Here is a 17,795-nt window from a genome sequence, read left to right as displayed (position 1 = left end):
AGACCAGACTATGTATAATTCAGAGCCCAGACCAGACTATGTATAATACAGACCCCAGACCAGACTATGTATAATACGGAGCCCAGACCAGACTATGTATAATACAGACCCCAGACCAGACTATGTATAGTACAGACACCAGACCAGACTATTTATAATACAGACACCAGACCATACTATTTATAATACAGACCCCAGACCAGACTATCAATAATACAGACCCCTGACCAGACTATTTATAATACAGACCCCAGACCAGACTATTTATAATACAGACCCCAGACCAGGCTATTTATAATACAGACCCCCACACCAGGCTATTTATAATACAGACCCCACACCAGACTATTTATAATACAGACCCCACACCAGACTATTTATAATACAGACCCCAGACCAGGCTATCGATAATACAGACCCCACACCAGGCTATTTATAATACAGACCCCACACCAGACTATTTATAATACAGCCCCCACAACAGACTATTTATAATACAGACCCCAGACCAGACTATGTATAATGCAGACCCCAGACCAGACTATGTATAATACAGACCCCAGACCAGACTATGTATAATACAGACCCCACACCAGACTATGTATAATACAGACCCCACACCAGACTATTTATAATACAGACCCCAGACCAGACTATCTATAATACAGACACCAGACCAGACTATTTATAATACAGACCCCAGACCAGACTATGTATAATACAGACCCCACACCAGACTATGTATAATACAGACCCCACACCAGACTATTTATAATACAGACCCCAGACCAGACTATCTATAATACAGACACCAGACCAGACTATTTATAATACAGACCCCAGACCAGACTATGTATAATACAGACCCCAGACCAGACTATTTATAATACAGACCCCAGACCAGACTTTCTATAATACAGACCCCAGACCAGACTATCGATAATACAGACCCCAGACCAGACTATTTATAATACAGACCCCAGACCAGACTATGTATAATACAGACCCCAGACCAGGCTATTTATAATACAGACCCCACACCAGGCTATTTATAATACAGACCAAGACCAGACTATTTATAATACAGACCCCAGACAAGGCTATTTATAATACAGACCCCACACCAGGCTATTGATAATACAGACCCCACACCAGGCTATTTATAATACAGACCCCAGACCAGACTTTCTATAATACAGACCTAAGACCAGGCTATTGATAATACAGACCCCAGACCAGACTATCGATAATACAGACCCCACACCAGGCTATTTTTAATACAGAGCCCAGACTATTTATAATACAGACCCCAAACCAGACTATGTATAATACAGAGCCGAGACCAGACTATTTATAATACAGACCCCAGACCAGACTATTTATAATACAGACCCCAGATCAGACTATGTATAATACAGAGCCCAGACCAGGCTATTTATAATACAGACCCCAGATCAGACTATTTAAAATACAGACCCCAGACCAGACTATGTATAATACAGAGCCCAGACCAGACTATTTATAATACAGACCCCAGACCAGACTATTTATAATACAGACCCCAGACCAGACTATTTATAATACAGACCCCAGATCAGACTATGTATAATACAGAGCCCAGACCAGGCTATTTGTAATACAGACCCCAGAAAAGACTATGTATAATACAGAGCCCAGACCAGGCTATGTATAATACAGACCCCAGACCAGACTATGTATAATACAGACCCCAGACCAGACTATGTATAAAAACAGACCCCAGACCAGACTATCGATAATACAGACCTAAGACCAGGCTATTTATAATACAGACCCCAGACCAGACTATGTATAATACAGACCCCAGACCACACTTTCTATAATACAGACCCCAGACCAGGCTATCGATAATACAGACCCCAGACCAGACTATCGATAATACAGACCCCAGACCAGACTATTTATAATACAGAGCCCAGACTATTTATAATACAGACCCCAGACCAGACTATTTATAATACAGACCCCAGACCAGACTATTTATAATACAGAGCCCAGACTATTTATAATACAGACCCCAGACCAGACTATGTATAATACAGACCCCAGACCAGACTATTTATAATACAGACCCCAGATCAGACTATGTATAATACAGAGCCCAGACCAGAATATGTAGAATACAGACCCCAGACCAGGCTATTTATAATACAGACCCCAGAAAAGACTATGTATAATACAGACCCCAGACCAGACTATTTATAATACAGACCCCAGACCAGACTATGTATAATACAGACCCCAGACCAGACTATATACAGACCCCAGACCAGACTATGTATAAAAACAGACCCCAGACCAGACTATGTATAATACAGACCCCAGACCAGGCTATTTATAATACAGACCCCACACCAGACTATTTGTAATACAGACCCCAGACCAGACTATGTATAATACAGACCCCAGACCAGATTATGTATAATACAGACCCCAGACCAGACTATGTATAATACAGACCCCAGACCTGGCTATGTATAATACAGACCCCAGACCCGGCTATTTGTAATACAGACCCCAGACCAGACTATGTATAATACAGACCCCAGACCAGACTATTTATAATAATACAGACCTCAGACCAGACTATTTAAAATAGAGATTTAGGCTCAATGCATACGTTTGTCGCCATGGAGAGGAAGAGGGATACATGGCGCACGGCGATGTAACACGGGAAAAAATAGGACGTGTTGTATGTTTTTCCCGTGTACGGAGCGGCAACGCTCCGCACACCCATTTTCGGATTATAGGGGACGTATGTACGGTCGTACATACGTCCTCCATACGGTTGTGTGCATGGGGCCTAAAGAGCAGACTATTTGTATTACAGACCCCACACCAGACTATTATGTGGCTCCTGCCCCTATCTCTGGATTCCTATCTCTACGCTGCCGGTAGTTGCCACCACAGGTCATGGACGGCAAGAACAGATTGTAAAATGATCTATAATCAGATTATTATGTTTAAGGTTTTTACCTATGAAATAATAACACGAGAAATATTGTTACATCATAAATATTCACACGTCTCCGGTAATGACAGGTAATTGGCAGCCGCGACCTGCAGTAATAACGCTCCATAAGTAACACATTACTCGCTGGCACTTCCATGACTCGTGACATTGGGAGAAGTCGCTGAGCGCTGGAAATAATGACATTTGTGCGGCTGGTAAATGACCGGTTCATGTGCGCAGCCGCCCCCCCCCCCCCCCGCCCCCGACACACGAAATATAACTTTATAACCCAAATCATTATCCCCAATGCTGAGGGTGACTGCAAATGGCACAACTGCACCGGAAGGGTACGGGTCGGGGGGAAGGTATATGTGTCAGAGGGTGGGAGGGGGAATGGCGAAATTGTGGTTATGTATAAAATGTTTTAAAAAAACCAATAAAAAAAGATTTGATTGAAAAAAAAAAAATGGCACAACTCGTCCGGCGTCCGGCGGAACATTGATATTAGGCCTCGGAATATTAGAATGTGATATCGTCTTCTCGTGTATCGGGGGGGGGGGAGATCTATGGGGCGGAGCTTAATGCCGATAACATGGAGCATCCTGTGCAGTGCTGATCGATCTCTAGAGCAGATGGAGATTTTACTGATCTGTAATGAGTTGACTCCACCCTCTATGAACTGCTACTTACTGATAGATAAAATGGAAAATTCCTTTAATTTTTTTTATTTTTTTTCTCCATTCACGGTGGGCGACTTAAAATAGAAGGGTAGAGGTAAAAGCTGATCCCTGGGACACCCACCCATCACTTGGCTCTTTTATGGGGTACTTTATACTTCAGAACTCATCCATTAATCCTTTAGTAGCGTCAGGACTATGAAAAATTGATTTATAATTTTCCTCACACTGCTGTGCTCTTAGCTCTCTGCATTGAGCTTCCTGAAATCCCCTCCACTTTGATTGCTGTAAACCAGACCTCTTCTACAGCCAAGGTGATTGGTTGTGTAGATTTTCACTGCAGGGAGCACAGAGCGCAGCAGTGTAAGGACACACTCCCTGTGCACTTGGAAAAGCTACAATCCTAGAATATAAAATAAATACTTCATAGTTCTGCTGCTACTAACAACACACACAAAAGAATGATAACTTATCTCTCCAAGGACAATACCTACAGTAACACTGGCTGCTGAGAGCACAGAGCTGAGCAGTGTTAGGTCACCCCCCCGCCCCCCCAGTAGTTACCATCCTGGAATAAAACTCTATATTTCACAGTCCTGCTGCTACTAACAACACACATAAAAGTATGATAACATAGTTCTCCAAGGACAATACCTACAGTAACACTGGCTGCTGAGAGCACAGAGCTGAGGAGTGTTAGGAAACAACCCCAGTAGCTACCATCCTGGAATAAAAATCCATATTTCACAGTCCTGCTGCTACTAACAACACACACAAAAGTATGATAACATAGCTCTCCGAGGACAATACCTACAGTAACACTGGCTGCTCAGAGCACAGAGCTGAGCAGTGTCAGGGAACACCCCCAGTAGCTACCATCCTGCAATAAAAATCCATATTTCACCGTCCTGCTGCTACTAACAACACACACAAAAATATGATAACATAGCTCTCCAAGGACAATACCTACAGTAACACTGGCTGCTGAGAGCACAGAGCTGAGCAGTGTCAGGGCATACCCCCAGTAGCTACCATCCTGCAATAAAAATTCATATTTCACAGTCCTGCTGCTACTAACAACACACACAAAAATATGATAACATAGCTCTCCAAGGACAATACCTACAGTAACACTGGCTGCTCAGAGCACAGAGCTGAGCAGTGTCAGGGCATACCCCCAGTAGCTACCATCCTGCAATAAAAATTCATATTTCACAGTCCTGCTGCTACTAACAACACACACAAAAGCATGTGGGGGGGTTATAAACCAGCAATAATCTTCATAATAACTTTATTTAATGCTACATTAATCAATGATCCCTACAGGAGGTAATGAGCCTCGTACACAGAATATATATATAGATAGAAGACACTTGGTAGCGATTCCCCATCCCCCGCTCCAATAATCAGGCATTAAAAAAACTTTGTATCAAATCGATTGTTCTCCCTGGGCTGTAACCTGACAATTCTGATACATCTGGGCCATTATCACTTGTATATTATAAGTATATAATTACTCGGGGGACGGTCATGTCTATTAATATCTTGAAAGCTTCTAGAAGGTTCTTGGAGGATTCTGACCGCTTTGTTCTGCTGTCTGAGACCCGAGCGGCTCCGAGCTGCAGACTATTGTGTTACTGGATGATAATATCCTGCAAAATTAGATCAATTAGAGAGAATTTTTTCCTATCCGCTCTCCGGGGGCCGGATCTCTTATTATTGTGTTGTATAAGAATACGGTTTCGGCATGAAGTGTCCGGATACTTTTGCTGGTGGCTGCAGAATTTCTTATGAGAAAGAAAGTTTTCACTTATTAAAGTCTTGCAAAGTTTTAAGAACTTGAATGCATCGTTTCATTGGTCTGTATACAGTTAGTAGCAGCAGGACTGTGAAATATAGAAATTCATATTCTAAAGTGTAGCTTCTCCCATGCACTGGAGCAGTGCGAGTACATACTCACACTGCTGTGCTCTGTGCTATCTACATCCAGTGTTTAAGTATTGTCCTTGGGTAAATGTGTAATCATTACCTTTTGTGTATGTCATTAGTAGCAGCAGGACTGTGAAAAAATATGCATTTATATTTCCAGATTGTAGCTTCTCCAAGTGCAGTGGGGTGTATACTGTATACTTATACTGTGTTTTTAGCTCTCTGCAGCCTGTGCTAGGTACTGTCCCTGGAGTGTGTAATCATACATTTATGTATGTCACTAGTAGCAGCAGGACTGTGAAATATGGATTTATATTCCAGAATTATAGCTTCTGCAAGTGCATTTGGGGTGTGTTCTCAAACTGCTGTGCTCTTATCTCTCTGCAGGCAATGTTAGGCATTGTCACTGGGGAGATGCATAATCATATGTTTATGTATGTTATTAGTAGCAGCAGGACTGTGAAATATACATTTATATTCCCATATTGTATCTTCTCCAAGTGCATTAGGGTGTATACTGTATACTTATACTGTGTTTTTAGCACTCTGCAGCCTGCGCTTTGTACTGTCCCTGGAGTGTGTAATCATACATTTATGTATGTCACGAGTAGCAGCAGGACTGTGAAATATGGATTTATATTGCAGAATGATAGCTTTTCCAAGTGCATTTGGGGTGTGTTCTCACACTGCTGTGCTCTTATCTTATATTAGGCATTGCCACTGGAGAGATGCATAATCATATGTTTACGTGTATTGTTAGTAGCAGCAGGACTGTGAAATATAGATATAGATTCCAGAAATGTAGCTTGACTGGGTGCTTTGAGGGCATGTCCTCACCCTGCTGTGCTGTGAGATCTCTGAATTTCACTCAAAGTTGTAGTATTCATCCAGAAGCCTGCTACTTCTCTTACTCAGAGCAGAGGTGGAGGAGCTGTGGAAATGCATGAAGACTATAGGAAATGTATATTTTCCATTCATTAAAGAGGCATAGAAGCATAAAAGTGCATATGTCCAGGAGAATCAATCATTACTCCTGCTATGTCTGTCGTAATAGATACTTGTAATCCACATGACATAACATCATTCCACTTCTGTTTCTTACCTGTTCCTGTCCTACTGGGGGACCCTGAGCAGCTGTGACTCTCTCCTCCCACTCCCCTCTCCATAGACTTCTCAGTGAGATCCTGTCAGTGCTGTTAGCAAGATAAAATCCAAAAAAAGTTTGTAGAGTGACACCAAGTTCTGTCCGGCAGGGGGGTTATGAAAGGAGCCAAGTACATGGAGGAATAAGCAATTTCCTCTGATAGAAAAATATCACAAATTTCATTGCATTTACTTGTATGGTTTATTTATGCAAAGTTTTTGAAAAGTTAGTGACCAATCAAGGTGGCTATATACTTTTAGATAACCAATAACTTTTGGGGTTATCTTGACTTAGAGGGAACCTGTCAGTTAAACTAACCCACACTAACTAAACTATTATACAACAACTATCCCTATATTGTTCTTCCACATACCTGTAAAGTTTAACAGGCTGTTCATAAAGGTGACTGACTATCCATGCAAATGAGCCCATGTGAGTGTGATCACATGACTGACCACAGAATAAGAAGCTGTATATGAACAAACGTTTATTGCTGATACAGTTTCACACATAAAGTTTCATTCTATTCCCATGATTCCAACCCAGGATATTACAATTTTTTTGTCAATCAGTGCACATATTCCTAATTTATTGCAATGATGTGATCCCGTTTATCTAGTCTCCCACCATACAATAACCTAACATCAAAAACCATCCTGATAAACCAGGGACATTACTCATAGATCCAGGCACCGGGACTGTGGGATCTTCTTATATGTGTTATCCATGGCCTCATTCCTTCTAAAATCAACTTTTAAAATTATGCTAATGAACCAGAAGGGCTCAGGGGGTGTAAAAAGAGGCCGTCCCTGCTGTATCTTCACAAAGTGTTACACAGTGATGGAGCACTTCCCCTTCTTCATTTGCATGCACATTTGGAGGGAGGAAGTGCTCATGTACAGTATTACAGCCTGGGAAGCTAGAGCATGGAGGGGCTCTGGCAACACCCTCAGAGCCCTTATGGCTCATAAGCATAATTATGAAAGTTGATGTTAGAAGGAAGGAGGCCATTGATAACAAATATAAGAAGATTCCCACAGTCCCGGTGCCTGGATCTGTGAGTAATGTCCCTGGTTTATCAGGGTGGATACTGATGAGAGATTTCCTTTAAATTTTGGTCATTGGTTTTTTTTTTGTTTTAGTTATAATTTTCATAAAATTTTAAATTCCCCTAGTGGCCTGAGTGGGAACTGCAGGCATGTTCATATAAAATGTCAAGTATTCCACTATATAGTAGCGTTCCATCAATAATCTTTACTTGTATGTGTGTTCCCTAGTGGCCAGCATGAGAATAGCAGCAATGTCTCTACCCAGCGTCAGCAGCCGCACGTATTATGTATTTCATGTACGTTATCTTTAGATTAGGATGACTGTAGTAATTACCCAGAATCCTTCAGTTGCGACATATTAGACCCAGAACGCCCCCGGAGCTGCGCTCTTCTGATTACAATTGATAAACGCCGTGTAGACGGGGGGATGTCAGGTCACTCCTGCGTTGCAGACCCTCTGACTGATGTGTAGATGGCAATAACATCCCAATCCTCAGTCCTGTTGTTTGTAAAGATCTTCTTTTCTTATCAAGACAAAGCTTCCCGCGCCACGCCGAGAGAGACGAGCGCAGCTCCGACTCAAACGCGGTTTTATCTCAAGAATAAATGCATTGAATGGCTTCCAAACAATGTGATTCGTTCCTTTGTCCGCCGGCCGGTCGGCTTTTATTGTCTGGATGGAAGACGGATGTTATCTATGAGGAAAATGGTTTTATTCTCTGAATTTATCGTTCATCTTCAGAAATTACGCTAAACATGAATGCAGATACCTGTTAGTGTATACAATGTATACCCGCTATATACCTGCTGGGAGACTGCGACCAGCGACTCTTTCCGTGCAGTCTTTATGATACTGTATCACTGGCAATGATCATCCTGATCCACCTGGTTCACAAATATCTCAGACTGCCTGGAAACACTGGAAAGAAGGGAAGGCGGGGGGGATACAAAATCGTATAAAGGTTCATATGATCCCCTGTGGGTAGTGTTATGGCTAGCAGGGGCGTGACTAGGAGAATTTTGCATGGGGCCCCCTCCCTACCCAATGGAGCACATTTACTTACCCATCCCGTCGCGATCCCCGAGGTGCGTTGTCCCAGAGGATTCAGGGCTGCTGCGATTCACTAAGATCCTGCGCCCGATATCCTGCATGTGTCTCTTCCCCGCTCAGGTCCCCGGAGTTCACCTTCTTCTTCCTGGTGCATGTAAGTGCATTGTCCGTGTATAATGCGCTGTGCGGGGAGTCACTAAGATCCTGCTCCCGATATCCTGCATGTGTCGCTTCCCCACTCAGGTCCCCGGAGTTCACCTTCTTCTTCCTGGTGCATGTAAGTGCATTGTCCGTGTATAATGCGCTGTGCGGGGAGTCACTAAGATCGTGCACCTGATATCCTGCATGTGTCACTTCCCCGCTCAGGTCCCTGGAGTTCACCTTCTTCTTCCTGGTGCATGTAAGTGCATTGTCCGTGTATAATGCGTTGTGCGGGGAGTCACTAAGATCCTGCGCCCGATATCCTGCATGTGTTGCTTCCCCGCTCAGGTCCCCGGACTTCACCTTCTTCTTCCTGGTGCAGGTAAGTGCATTGTCTGTGTATAATGCGCTGTGCGGGGAGTCACTAAGATCCTGCACCTGATATCCTGCATGTGTCTCTTCCCCGCTCAGGTCCCTGGAGTTCACCTTCTTCTTCCTGGTGCATGTAAGTGCATTGTCCGTGTATAATGCGCTGTGCGGGGAGTCACTAAGATCGTGCACCCGATATCCTGCATGTGTCGCTTCCCCGCTCAGGTCCCCGGAGTTCACCTTCTTCTTTCCGGTGCATGTAAGTGCATTGTCCATGTATAATGCGCTGTGCGGGGAGTCACTAAGATCCTGCACCCGATATCCTGCATGTGTGGCTTCCCCACTCAGGTCCCCGGAGTTCACCTTCTTCTTCCTGGTGCATGTAAGTGCATTGTCCGTGTATAATGCGCTGTGCGGGGAGTCACTAAGATCGTGCACCCGATATCCTGCATGTGTCGCTTCCTCGCTAAGGTCCCCGGAGTTCACCTTCTTCTTCATGTAAAGTGCATTGCTATGGCTGCTACCACTGTAGTTATGCCCCTGATGTCTAGCATGACCAGTGGGGTCTCACTGCTGGCATCTCTGCTGTTTCTTGGAATAATGTGTCATTGAGTGTAGAGGTAGCAGCTGCATAATGGGACCAAAAATTCTTCACTTACTGAAAAAGATACCAGCATTATCAAGAGGTCTGCACTACAAGGGGACCTATAAGGTGTCAGTTCACAATATACTTTAATGTTTGGAGCCTTGGTACAGATTTTACATTGGGAGGGTGCAATGATCCGTACCCCCATTGATCAATGCTCTATAATATATTACTGATGTGTCCTAAGTATAGATGAGCAGACCCAAAATTTATGTTTGGGTTTGGCCGCTGGACCCTGACATATTGCTGGATTGGTGGCCGAACACCCAACTTGGCAAATAACTAGTCATGGCTATGATTGGCCCCTAGTTGTTAGTGGCGTCCATTTGCCAGATTGGCTGCGCAGTAATAAGTCTGGGTCAGACAGCCGAACGCCAAACCTAAACTTAAACATCGGGTCCACTCATCTCTATTCCTAAGTAAATCCCTAGTAATCCCTTTAGGTAGACCCCCAGTCATCTCCCATATCTAAAATATAACTTGATTATTTTGTCTTATTTAGGCTTCAGACCGGTAGAAGCTGAGTTTTGTGCGGAGCCACCACCATCGACAGTTCAGCTCTGCAACATCCCCTGCCCATCAGATTGCCTGTTGTCTCCATGGACGGAGTGGGGGCCGTGCATACATGAAAACTGTCTGGACCCTCATGGGAGGAAAGGTGAGTTTTAAAATTTTTTTTCCTTTGGTACAAAAAAGATATATAAAAATAAGTTGTAAGTAGATTTAGAATAAATATGTAAATTTGTCCAATACTGCAACAAAAACTGACAAAAAGGGCCCACGTACAAATATGTATGACATGGGGAATCCGTTGGAAGTAGTAGTTCTCAATATGAGACTTGGCAGTAAAAAAAAAAATTAAAGGGAACCTGTCAGTTAAACCAGCCCGCACTAAATAAACATATCTGTCACGGGTGGTCCCGCGATCCATATTGCGGGTCGCGGGCTCACCCGTGCTTCCCTGCCCCCGCCAGCGCGCCGCCAGCGCTGCTTACCTTCCCCGGCTCCCGGCTCGCTCCCTGCCGCCGTGCGCGCGCGGTCACTTCTCAAAATTTAAAGGGCCAGTGCGCCATTAATTGGCGCTGGCCATTTTGGCAGAATCTATTTAAGCCTGCCTCTTCCTGCAAGCCCCTGCCGGATCTTCGTGCCTAGCGCCCTAGAGAAAGCTTTTCTGATGCCTTGTGCTCTTCTTGTGAATTCCCGTTGTGACCCTGGTTCCGTTTCTGACATCGCTCCTTTGCCGCCTGCCCTGACCTGTTGCTACGTCCCTGACTCCGAACCTGTGCTGCCTGTCTTGACCTCCTGCCTGTCCCCGACTACGAGATTGCCTGCCGTTTCTGTACCTCGACCTTGGCTGCCACTGCGGACAAGTCACGCCTGTGGAACGACCTGGTGGTACCACGCCGCAGCTTGTCTAACCCGCTTTGCGGCGGGCTCTGGTGAAAACCGGGTACCACTTAGACTCCGGTCCCAGGTAGTGGCTTGTGCCATCGTCCGCAGTGGTTCAGAGGATCCACAACCTCACGGACCCTGACAGTAAGATCCGGCCATGGATCCCGCCGAGGTTCCGCTTCCTACCCGTCCGACTCTGGCTTCCATCGTGGTCCAGCAATCCCGAGAGATCGCCGCTCAACGCGAACAGCTGGAACAGGTGACCACCATGCTTCTAGCCACCCAGCAACAGCAACAGCTCTCTGAGCCTGGCCCCGTGGCTCCCGCAATCCCGGCTTGTCTTCCTGCCGTTGAACCCAGGCTTCAGCTGTCTATGCCCGGCAAGTATGATGGCGATCCCAAGTTGTGCAGGGGCTTTATAACCCAATGCTCCCTGCACATAGAATTCATGCCGTCTCAATTCGTCACGGAGCGATCCAAGGTGGCCTTCATCCTCAGCCTCCTATCTGGGAAAGCCCTGGCCTGGGCTACTCCACTTTGGGATAGAGACGACTAGGTCACGGCTAATCTCTCAGCTTTTCTGGCAGAGTTCCGGTCAGTCTTTGAAGAACCTGCAATGGCCTCTTCTGCTGAGACTGCGCTCTTGAATCTATGCCAGGGGAATTCTTCCGTGGGAGAATACGCTGTCCAGTTCCGTACCCTGGCTTCGGAACTTGCCTGGAACGACGCGGCCCTGTCCGCAGCTTTCAAGAAGGGACTTTCTCCTCAAGTTAAGGACGCCCTGGCCGCTCGGGATCTGCCGTCTTCCCTGAGTGGTCTTATCACCTTAGCCACCCGGATTGACGTGCGATTCAGGGAGCGTGCCGAAGAATCATGCCTGGAACAACACCAAGTCCGCCCACGACGTCCCCCTCGCCTGGCTCCTGCTTTCCAAAGACCACTCCAGTCTCCTGCTGTACCATCGGCAGAGGAGCCTATGGAGGTGGACAGGGCCAGACTCTCTCCTCAGGAACGTATCAGAAGACGTCAGGGAAACCTTTGTCTCTATTGTGCCAGTCCTGAGCATTTCTTGGGGTCTTGTCCTATCCGCCCTCAGCATCCGGGAAACGCCAGCACCTAGGGTTCTTGGGAGAAGCGTCCCTAGGTGTAAGCAAAGCTTCTTCATGCTTGATGATACCGGTGCGTCTCAACTTTGGCACCTGCACCCAAATCCAGGTCTCTGCCTTCTTGGACTCTGGCTCCGCGGGGAACTTCGTGGATGCCACCCTGGTCTCGCGGCACCACATTCCCGTGGTTCGTCTAGAAAAGCCATTGGTCATTTCTTCGGTTAGTGGCCAAATCCTTTCCGACCCAGTCCTGTACTGCACCAAGCCTCTGTCCGTGCAAGTCGGAGTTCTACACAAGGAGAGACTGTCCTTTTATGTACTTCCATGGTCCACGTCCTCCGTCCTGCGGGGCCTACCATGGTTGCAGCTCCACGCCCCCGTCCTTGACTGGAGAACCGGGGAGATCCTCCAGTGGGGACCTGACTGCCAGTCTCGCTGTGTAAAAGTGCCTCATCCAGTGCCTGTCCTGGCTTCGTCTGTGGCTCCCAAGGTCCTGGAGGGCCTTCCCGCTTGCTATAAGGACTATTCTGACGTCTTCTCGAAGAAGCAAGCCCAGACGCTGCCACCTCACCGTCCTTACGACTGTCCTGTGGACCTGTTGCCGGGTATGTCCCCTCCGCGGGGTCGTGTGTACCCTCTCTCCGTACCAGAAACCGCAGCCATGTCGGAATATATCCAAGAGAACCTGCAGAGAGGATTCATACGTAAGTCCTTTTCCCCGGCTGGTGCAGGTTTTTTCTTCGTGACCAAGAAGGACGGGTCACTCCATCCATGCATTGACTAACGCGGTCTTAACAAGGTCACAGTTAAGAACCGCTACCCATTGCAGCTGATTACGGAATTGTTTGACCGTCTTCATGGAGCCAAGGTCTTCTCCAAATTGGACCTTCGAGGGGCCTATAATCTTATCCGTATCCGTCAGGGAGACGAGTGGAAGAGCGCTTTTAATACCCGTGATGGACACTTTGAGTACCTGGTAATGCCGTTTGGACTCTGTAACGCCCCAGCCGTTTTCCAGGAATTCGTAAATGACATTTTTAGAGACTTGCTTTATGTCTGCGTAGTGGTCTATCTGGACGATATCCTGGTATTCTCTCCGGACCTAGAGACACACCAAGTCCACGTACGGCAAGTTCTCAATCGTTTAAGGGCCAATCGTCTCTACGCCAAACTCGAAAAATGTCAATTTCATCAGCGGAGTATTCCATTTCTCGGCTACATCATCTCCGACAGAGGTCTCCAGATGGATCCTGCAAAGCTGTCAGCGGTTCTTCAGTGGCCCCGTCCAGTAGGACTGCGTGCTATACAGCGGTTCCTGGGATTTGCAAATTACTACCGGCAGTTCATCCCACACTTCTCCTCGCTGATGTCTCCTATTGTGGCGCTCACCAAGAAGGGTGCCAACCCCCGTCTCTGGCCTTTACAAAATTAAAGTCTATGTTTGCTTCTGCTCCAGTCCTGGTGCGTCCCGACACTGAGAAGCCTTTCCATCTGGAAGTAGATGCCTCCTCAGTGGGGGCCGGTGCAGTGCTGACACAGAAAAGTTCCAAGGGCCGAACCGTCACTTGTGGATTTTTTTCTAAGACGTTCTCCCCTGCTGAGAGGAACTATTCTATAGGGGACCGAGAACTGTTGGCGATTAAGCTTGCCTTAGAAGAGTGGCGCTATCTTTTGGAGGGAGCTCGGTTTCCGGTCAGCATCTATACGGACCATAAGAACCTTCTCTATCTCCAGACTGCTCAGCGACTCAATCCTCGTCAAGCTCGCTGGTCACTCTTCTTTGCCCGGTTCGACTTCCTTATTCATTTCCGCCCGGCCGAGAAGAACATCAAGGCTGACGCCCTCTCTCGTGCCTCGGATGTCATTGGGGAGGAACCGGCTCCTCGCCATGTCATTCCTCCTGATCGACTGGTACTGGTCGCACCTGTGGATCTTCGTCAGCTTCCTCCTGGCAAGATATATGTAAAACCTGCTCTACGGAGGAAGATTCTGTCTTGGGGACATTGCTCCCATGTGGCTGGGCATCCTGGGGTGCAGCGCTCTCTCTCCCTCATTTCCCGATTCTACTGGTGGCCAGAGCTGGCCAAGGATGTTCGGGACTTTGTGGGTTCCTGTGCTTCTTGTGCCCGGAATAAGCCATCACGTTTCAAGCCTGCTGGTCTTCTTCTACCGTTGCCGATACCCAGCTTACCGTGGACTCACGTGGCGATGGACTTTGTCACAGACTTACCGCCTTCATCAGGCAACACCGTCATCTGGGTGGTAACTGACCGCTTTTCTAAAATGTCGCATTTTGTCCCTCTGCCAGGCCTGCCGTCGGCTCCACACCTTGCCAGCCAGTTCTTCACCCATATCTTCCGCTTGCATGGACTTCCGTTGCACATTGTCTCAGACCGTGGGGTCCAATTTGTCTCCAGCTTCTGGCGATCCCTATGCAATCAGTTACAAGTGAAACTGGACTTCTCTTCTGCGTACCATCTGCAGTCAAATGGACAAGTGGAGAGAGTTAACCAAACTTTGGGCTGTTACCTGCGTCACTTTGTCTCTGCCCGTCAGGACGATTGGTCCGCTCTTCTACCATGGGCAGAGTTCTCATATAACTCCCTGGACTCGGAGTCTGCCGGTGCTTCACCGTTCTTTATTGTGTACGGAAGACATCCACGTCCACCTCTACCCCTCTCCGTGTCTGCTGATGTTCCTGCTGTGGAGGAGTTGGTAGCAGATGTTAAGACTATTTGGGAACAGACTCATCAGTCCCTGCTTCAGGCATCTGCCCGCACCAAGGCTCAGGCTGATAGGAAACGCAGGCCTCCTCCCATCTTCTCTCCAGGGGATAAAGTGTGGTTGTCTTCAAAATATGTTCGCTTGAAGATTCCCAGCTACAAACTTGGTCCTCGCTATCTGGGTCCATTTGAGGTGCTGAAGAGCATTAACCCCGTGGCCTATAAGCTACGCCTTCCTCCCACCATGCGCATCCCGAACTCCTTCCATGTCTCTCTGCTCAAGCCCGTTGTCCTGAACCGCTTCTCCCGGCAAGTTCCTCCACCCACTCCAGTGACTGACTCCACCGACACCTATGAGGTAAAGGAGATCCTGGACATGAAAACGGTAAGGGGGAGGCGGTTCTTCTTGGTTGACTGGAAGGGGTTTGGGCCTGAGGAGAGATCTTGGGAGCCAGAGGACAATATACTGGACCGTGACCTCCTGCAAGGATTTCTCCAGCCCAGGAGGAGGGGGAGGCCGAAGGGGGGGGGTACTGTCACGGGTGGTCCCGCGACCCATATCGCGGGTCGCGGGCTCACCCGTGCTTCCCTGCCCCCGCCAGCGCGCCGCCAGCGCTGCTTACCTTCCCCGGCTCCCAGCTCGCTCCCTGCCGCCGTGCGCGCGCGGTCCCGAATGCTAGGGCACGCGCGCGGTCACTTCTCAAAATTTAAAGGGCCAGTGCGCCATTAATTGGCGCTGGCCATTTTGGCAGAATCTATTTAAGCCTGCCTCTTCCTGCAAGCCCCTGCCGGATCTTCGTGCCTAGCGCCCTAGAGAAAGCTTTTCTGATGCCTTGTGCTCTTCTTGTGAATTCCCGTTGTGACCCTGGTTCCGTTTCTGACATCGCTCCTTTGCCGCCTGCCCTGACCTGTTGCTACGTCCCTGACTCCGAACCTGTGCTGCCTGTCTTGACCTCCTGCCTGTCCCCGACTACGAGATTGCCTGCCGTTTCTGTACCTCGACCTTGGCTGCCACTGCGGACAAGTCACGCCTGTGGAACGACCTGGTGGTACCACGCCGCAGCTTGTCTAACCTGCTTTGCGGCGGGCTCTGGTGAAAACCGGGTACCACTTAGACTCCGGTCCCAGGTAGTGGCTTGTGCCATCGTCCGAAGTGGTTCAGAGGATCCACAACCTCGCGGACCCTGACAATATCTTTGATATTCGCTATTATGCAGGATTACAACTATCCCTATATTGTTCCTCCCTATAACTGTAAAGTTGACTCGCCATCTATGCATATTCATGTTCTTCTAGCTCAGCCTCCAGTTTCCTGTTTTACTAGGGGCCTGCTTTCTCTTCAGCTCAGCCACCTCGGCTCTGCTACATCATTCACTACTGTTATACAGTAGTACAACTATCCTTATATTGTTCCTCCTCATGCCTGTATAGTTCCACAGTCTGTTTGTAAAGTTGACTCACCATATAGGCAAATGACCCCATGCAAGTCCAATCATTGTCCTTCCTTTGAGCTGAGTCCAACATATTCATATGCCTGAGAGGGGGTGCTGGGTATAAAGCCACCACTGAGCCACCGATATAAAAAAGCAATATCTTTGCCCAGAGAACTCCCTTAATAACACCTCTCTTATTTCAGGTTTTAAGTTCAGAAGAAGAGAAGTTGTCGTAGAACCCCTGAAAACCTCTGGAAATTGTCCCCATGTAGTAGAATCCGTCCCATGTGAAGATCCTGTGTGCTATAGATGGGCAGTATCTGGACAGTTACACTGTGTCCCTGAAAACGGAGAATGTGGACATGGAAAATACGACATTAACACAACTTGCCTGGGAGAGAACGGTGAGTCCCCTCGGCATTATTTACCTAGTTTGCAATTTCATTTTGGAAGGTAACTAGGGAATTCTTCTTGGATCCTGGTTGTTGGGGGCTTAGTGCAATGTTTTGTAGAAAAATTATGTAAAATTGATTATCCCCTGAAGAAAATTGTCTCTATGGTGCCACCTATTGGTAGATACCTCGTAAGTAATATCTTTATACAATAGAAGCTATAAAGTTTCCTTGGGTCTGGATTTCTCTGCCAGTGATTTGGTTTACCTCTCCTCTAGTACATGTATTTTGCCTGGCCTGGATTGAGTTGCCTATCTTCTGCTTGGTATTCTGACCACTACTTGCTTTTACTACAATTGGTAACACCAAGGATCCTTTGTGACCTTAAACTCCTGGATACATTGCACCTGCACTGAAACATTGTAACAAAGCGACAGGATAAGTTGTTACAAGATTTGTTGATGCTTTCTTTATTGTACCGTATTCACAGTTCAAGGCAGTTGTTGTCTGTAAGTACAGTTCATATATAAGACGCACCGGACTATAAGGCGCACCTGATTATAAGGCGCACCTGATTATAAGGGTGAATGACCAGCAGGTGGCAGACCTGTGCACAGTACAAGGCAGCTGTTGTCTGTAAGTACAGTTCATATATAATGCACTGGACTATAAGGCGCACCTGATTATAAGGGTGAATGACCTGCAGGTGGCAGACCTGTGCACAGTACAAGGCAGCTGTTGTCTGTAAGTA

General features: G+C 47.1%; 1 protein-coding gene across 1 annotated transcript in view; it reads left to right on the top strand.

The window, feature by feature from the left end:
• Positions 1-17,795, top strand: part of THSD7B (thrombospondin type 1 domain containing 7B) — a 445,789-nt gene that overhangs the window by 186,155 nt on the left and 241,839 nt on the right. Inside the window, exons 7-8 of the mRNA XM_072122242.1 lie at positions 10,501-10,656; positions 16,856-17,056. Coding sequence (XP_071978343.1) covers positions 10,501-10,656; positions 16,856-17,056 — 357 coding nt within the window. The remainder of the gene's footprint in view (positions 1-10,500; positions 10,657-16,855; positions 17,057-17,795) is intronic.

Source organism: Engystomops pustulosus, chromosome 8 (assembly GCF_040894005.1).
Source record: "Engystomops pustulosus chromosome 8, aEngPut4.maternal, whole genome shotgun sequence".
NCBI classification, from domain to species: Eukaryota; Metazoa; Chordata; class Amphibia; order Anura; family Leptodactylidae; genus Engystomops; species Engystomops pustulosus.
This window is presented reverse-complemented; position numbering and strand designations above follow the sequence as displayed.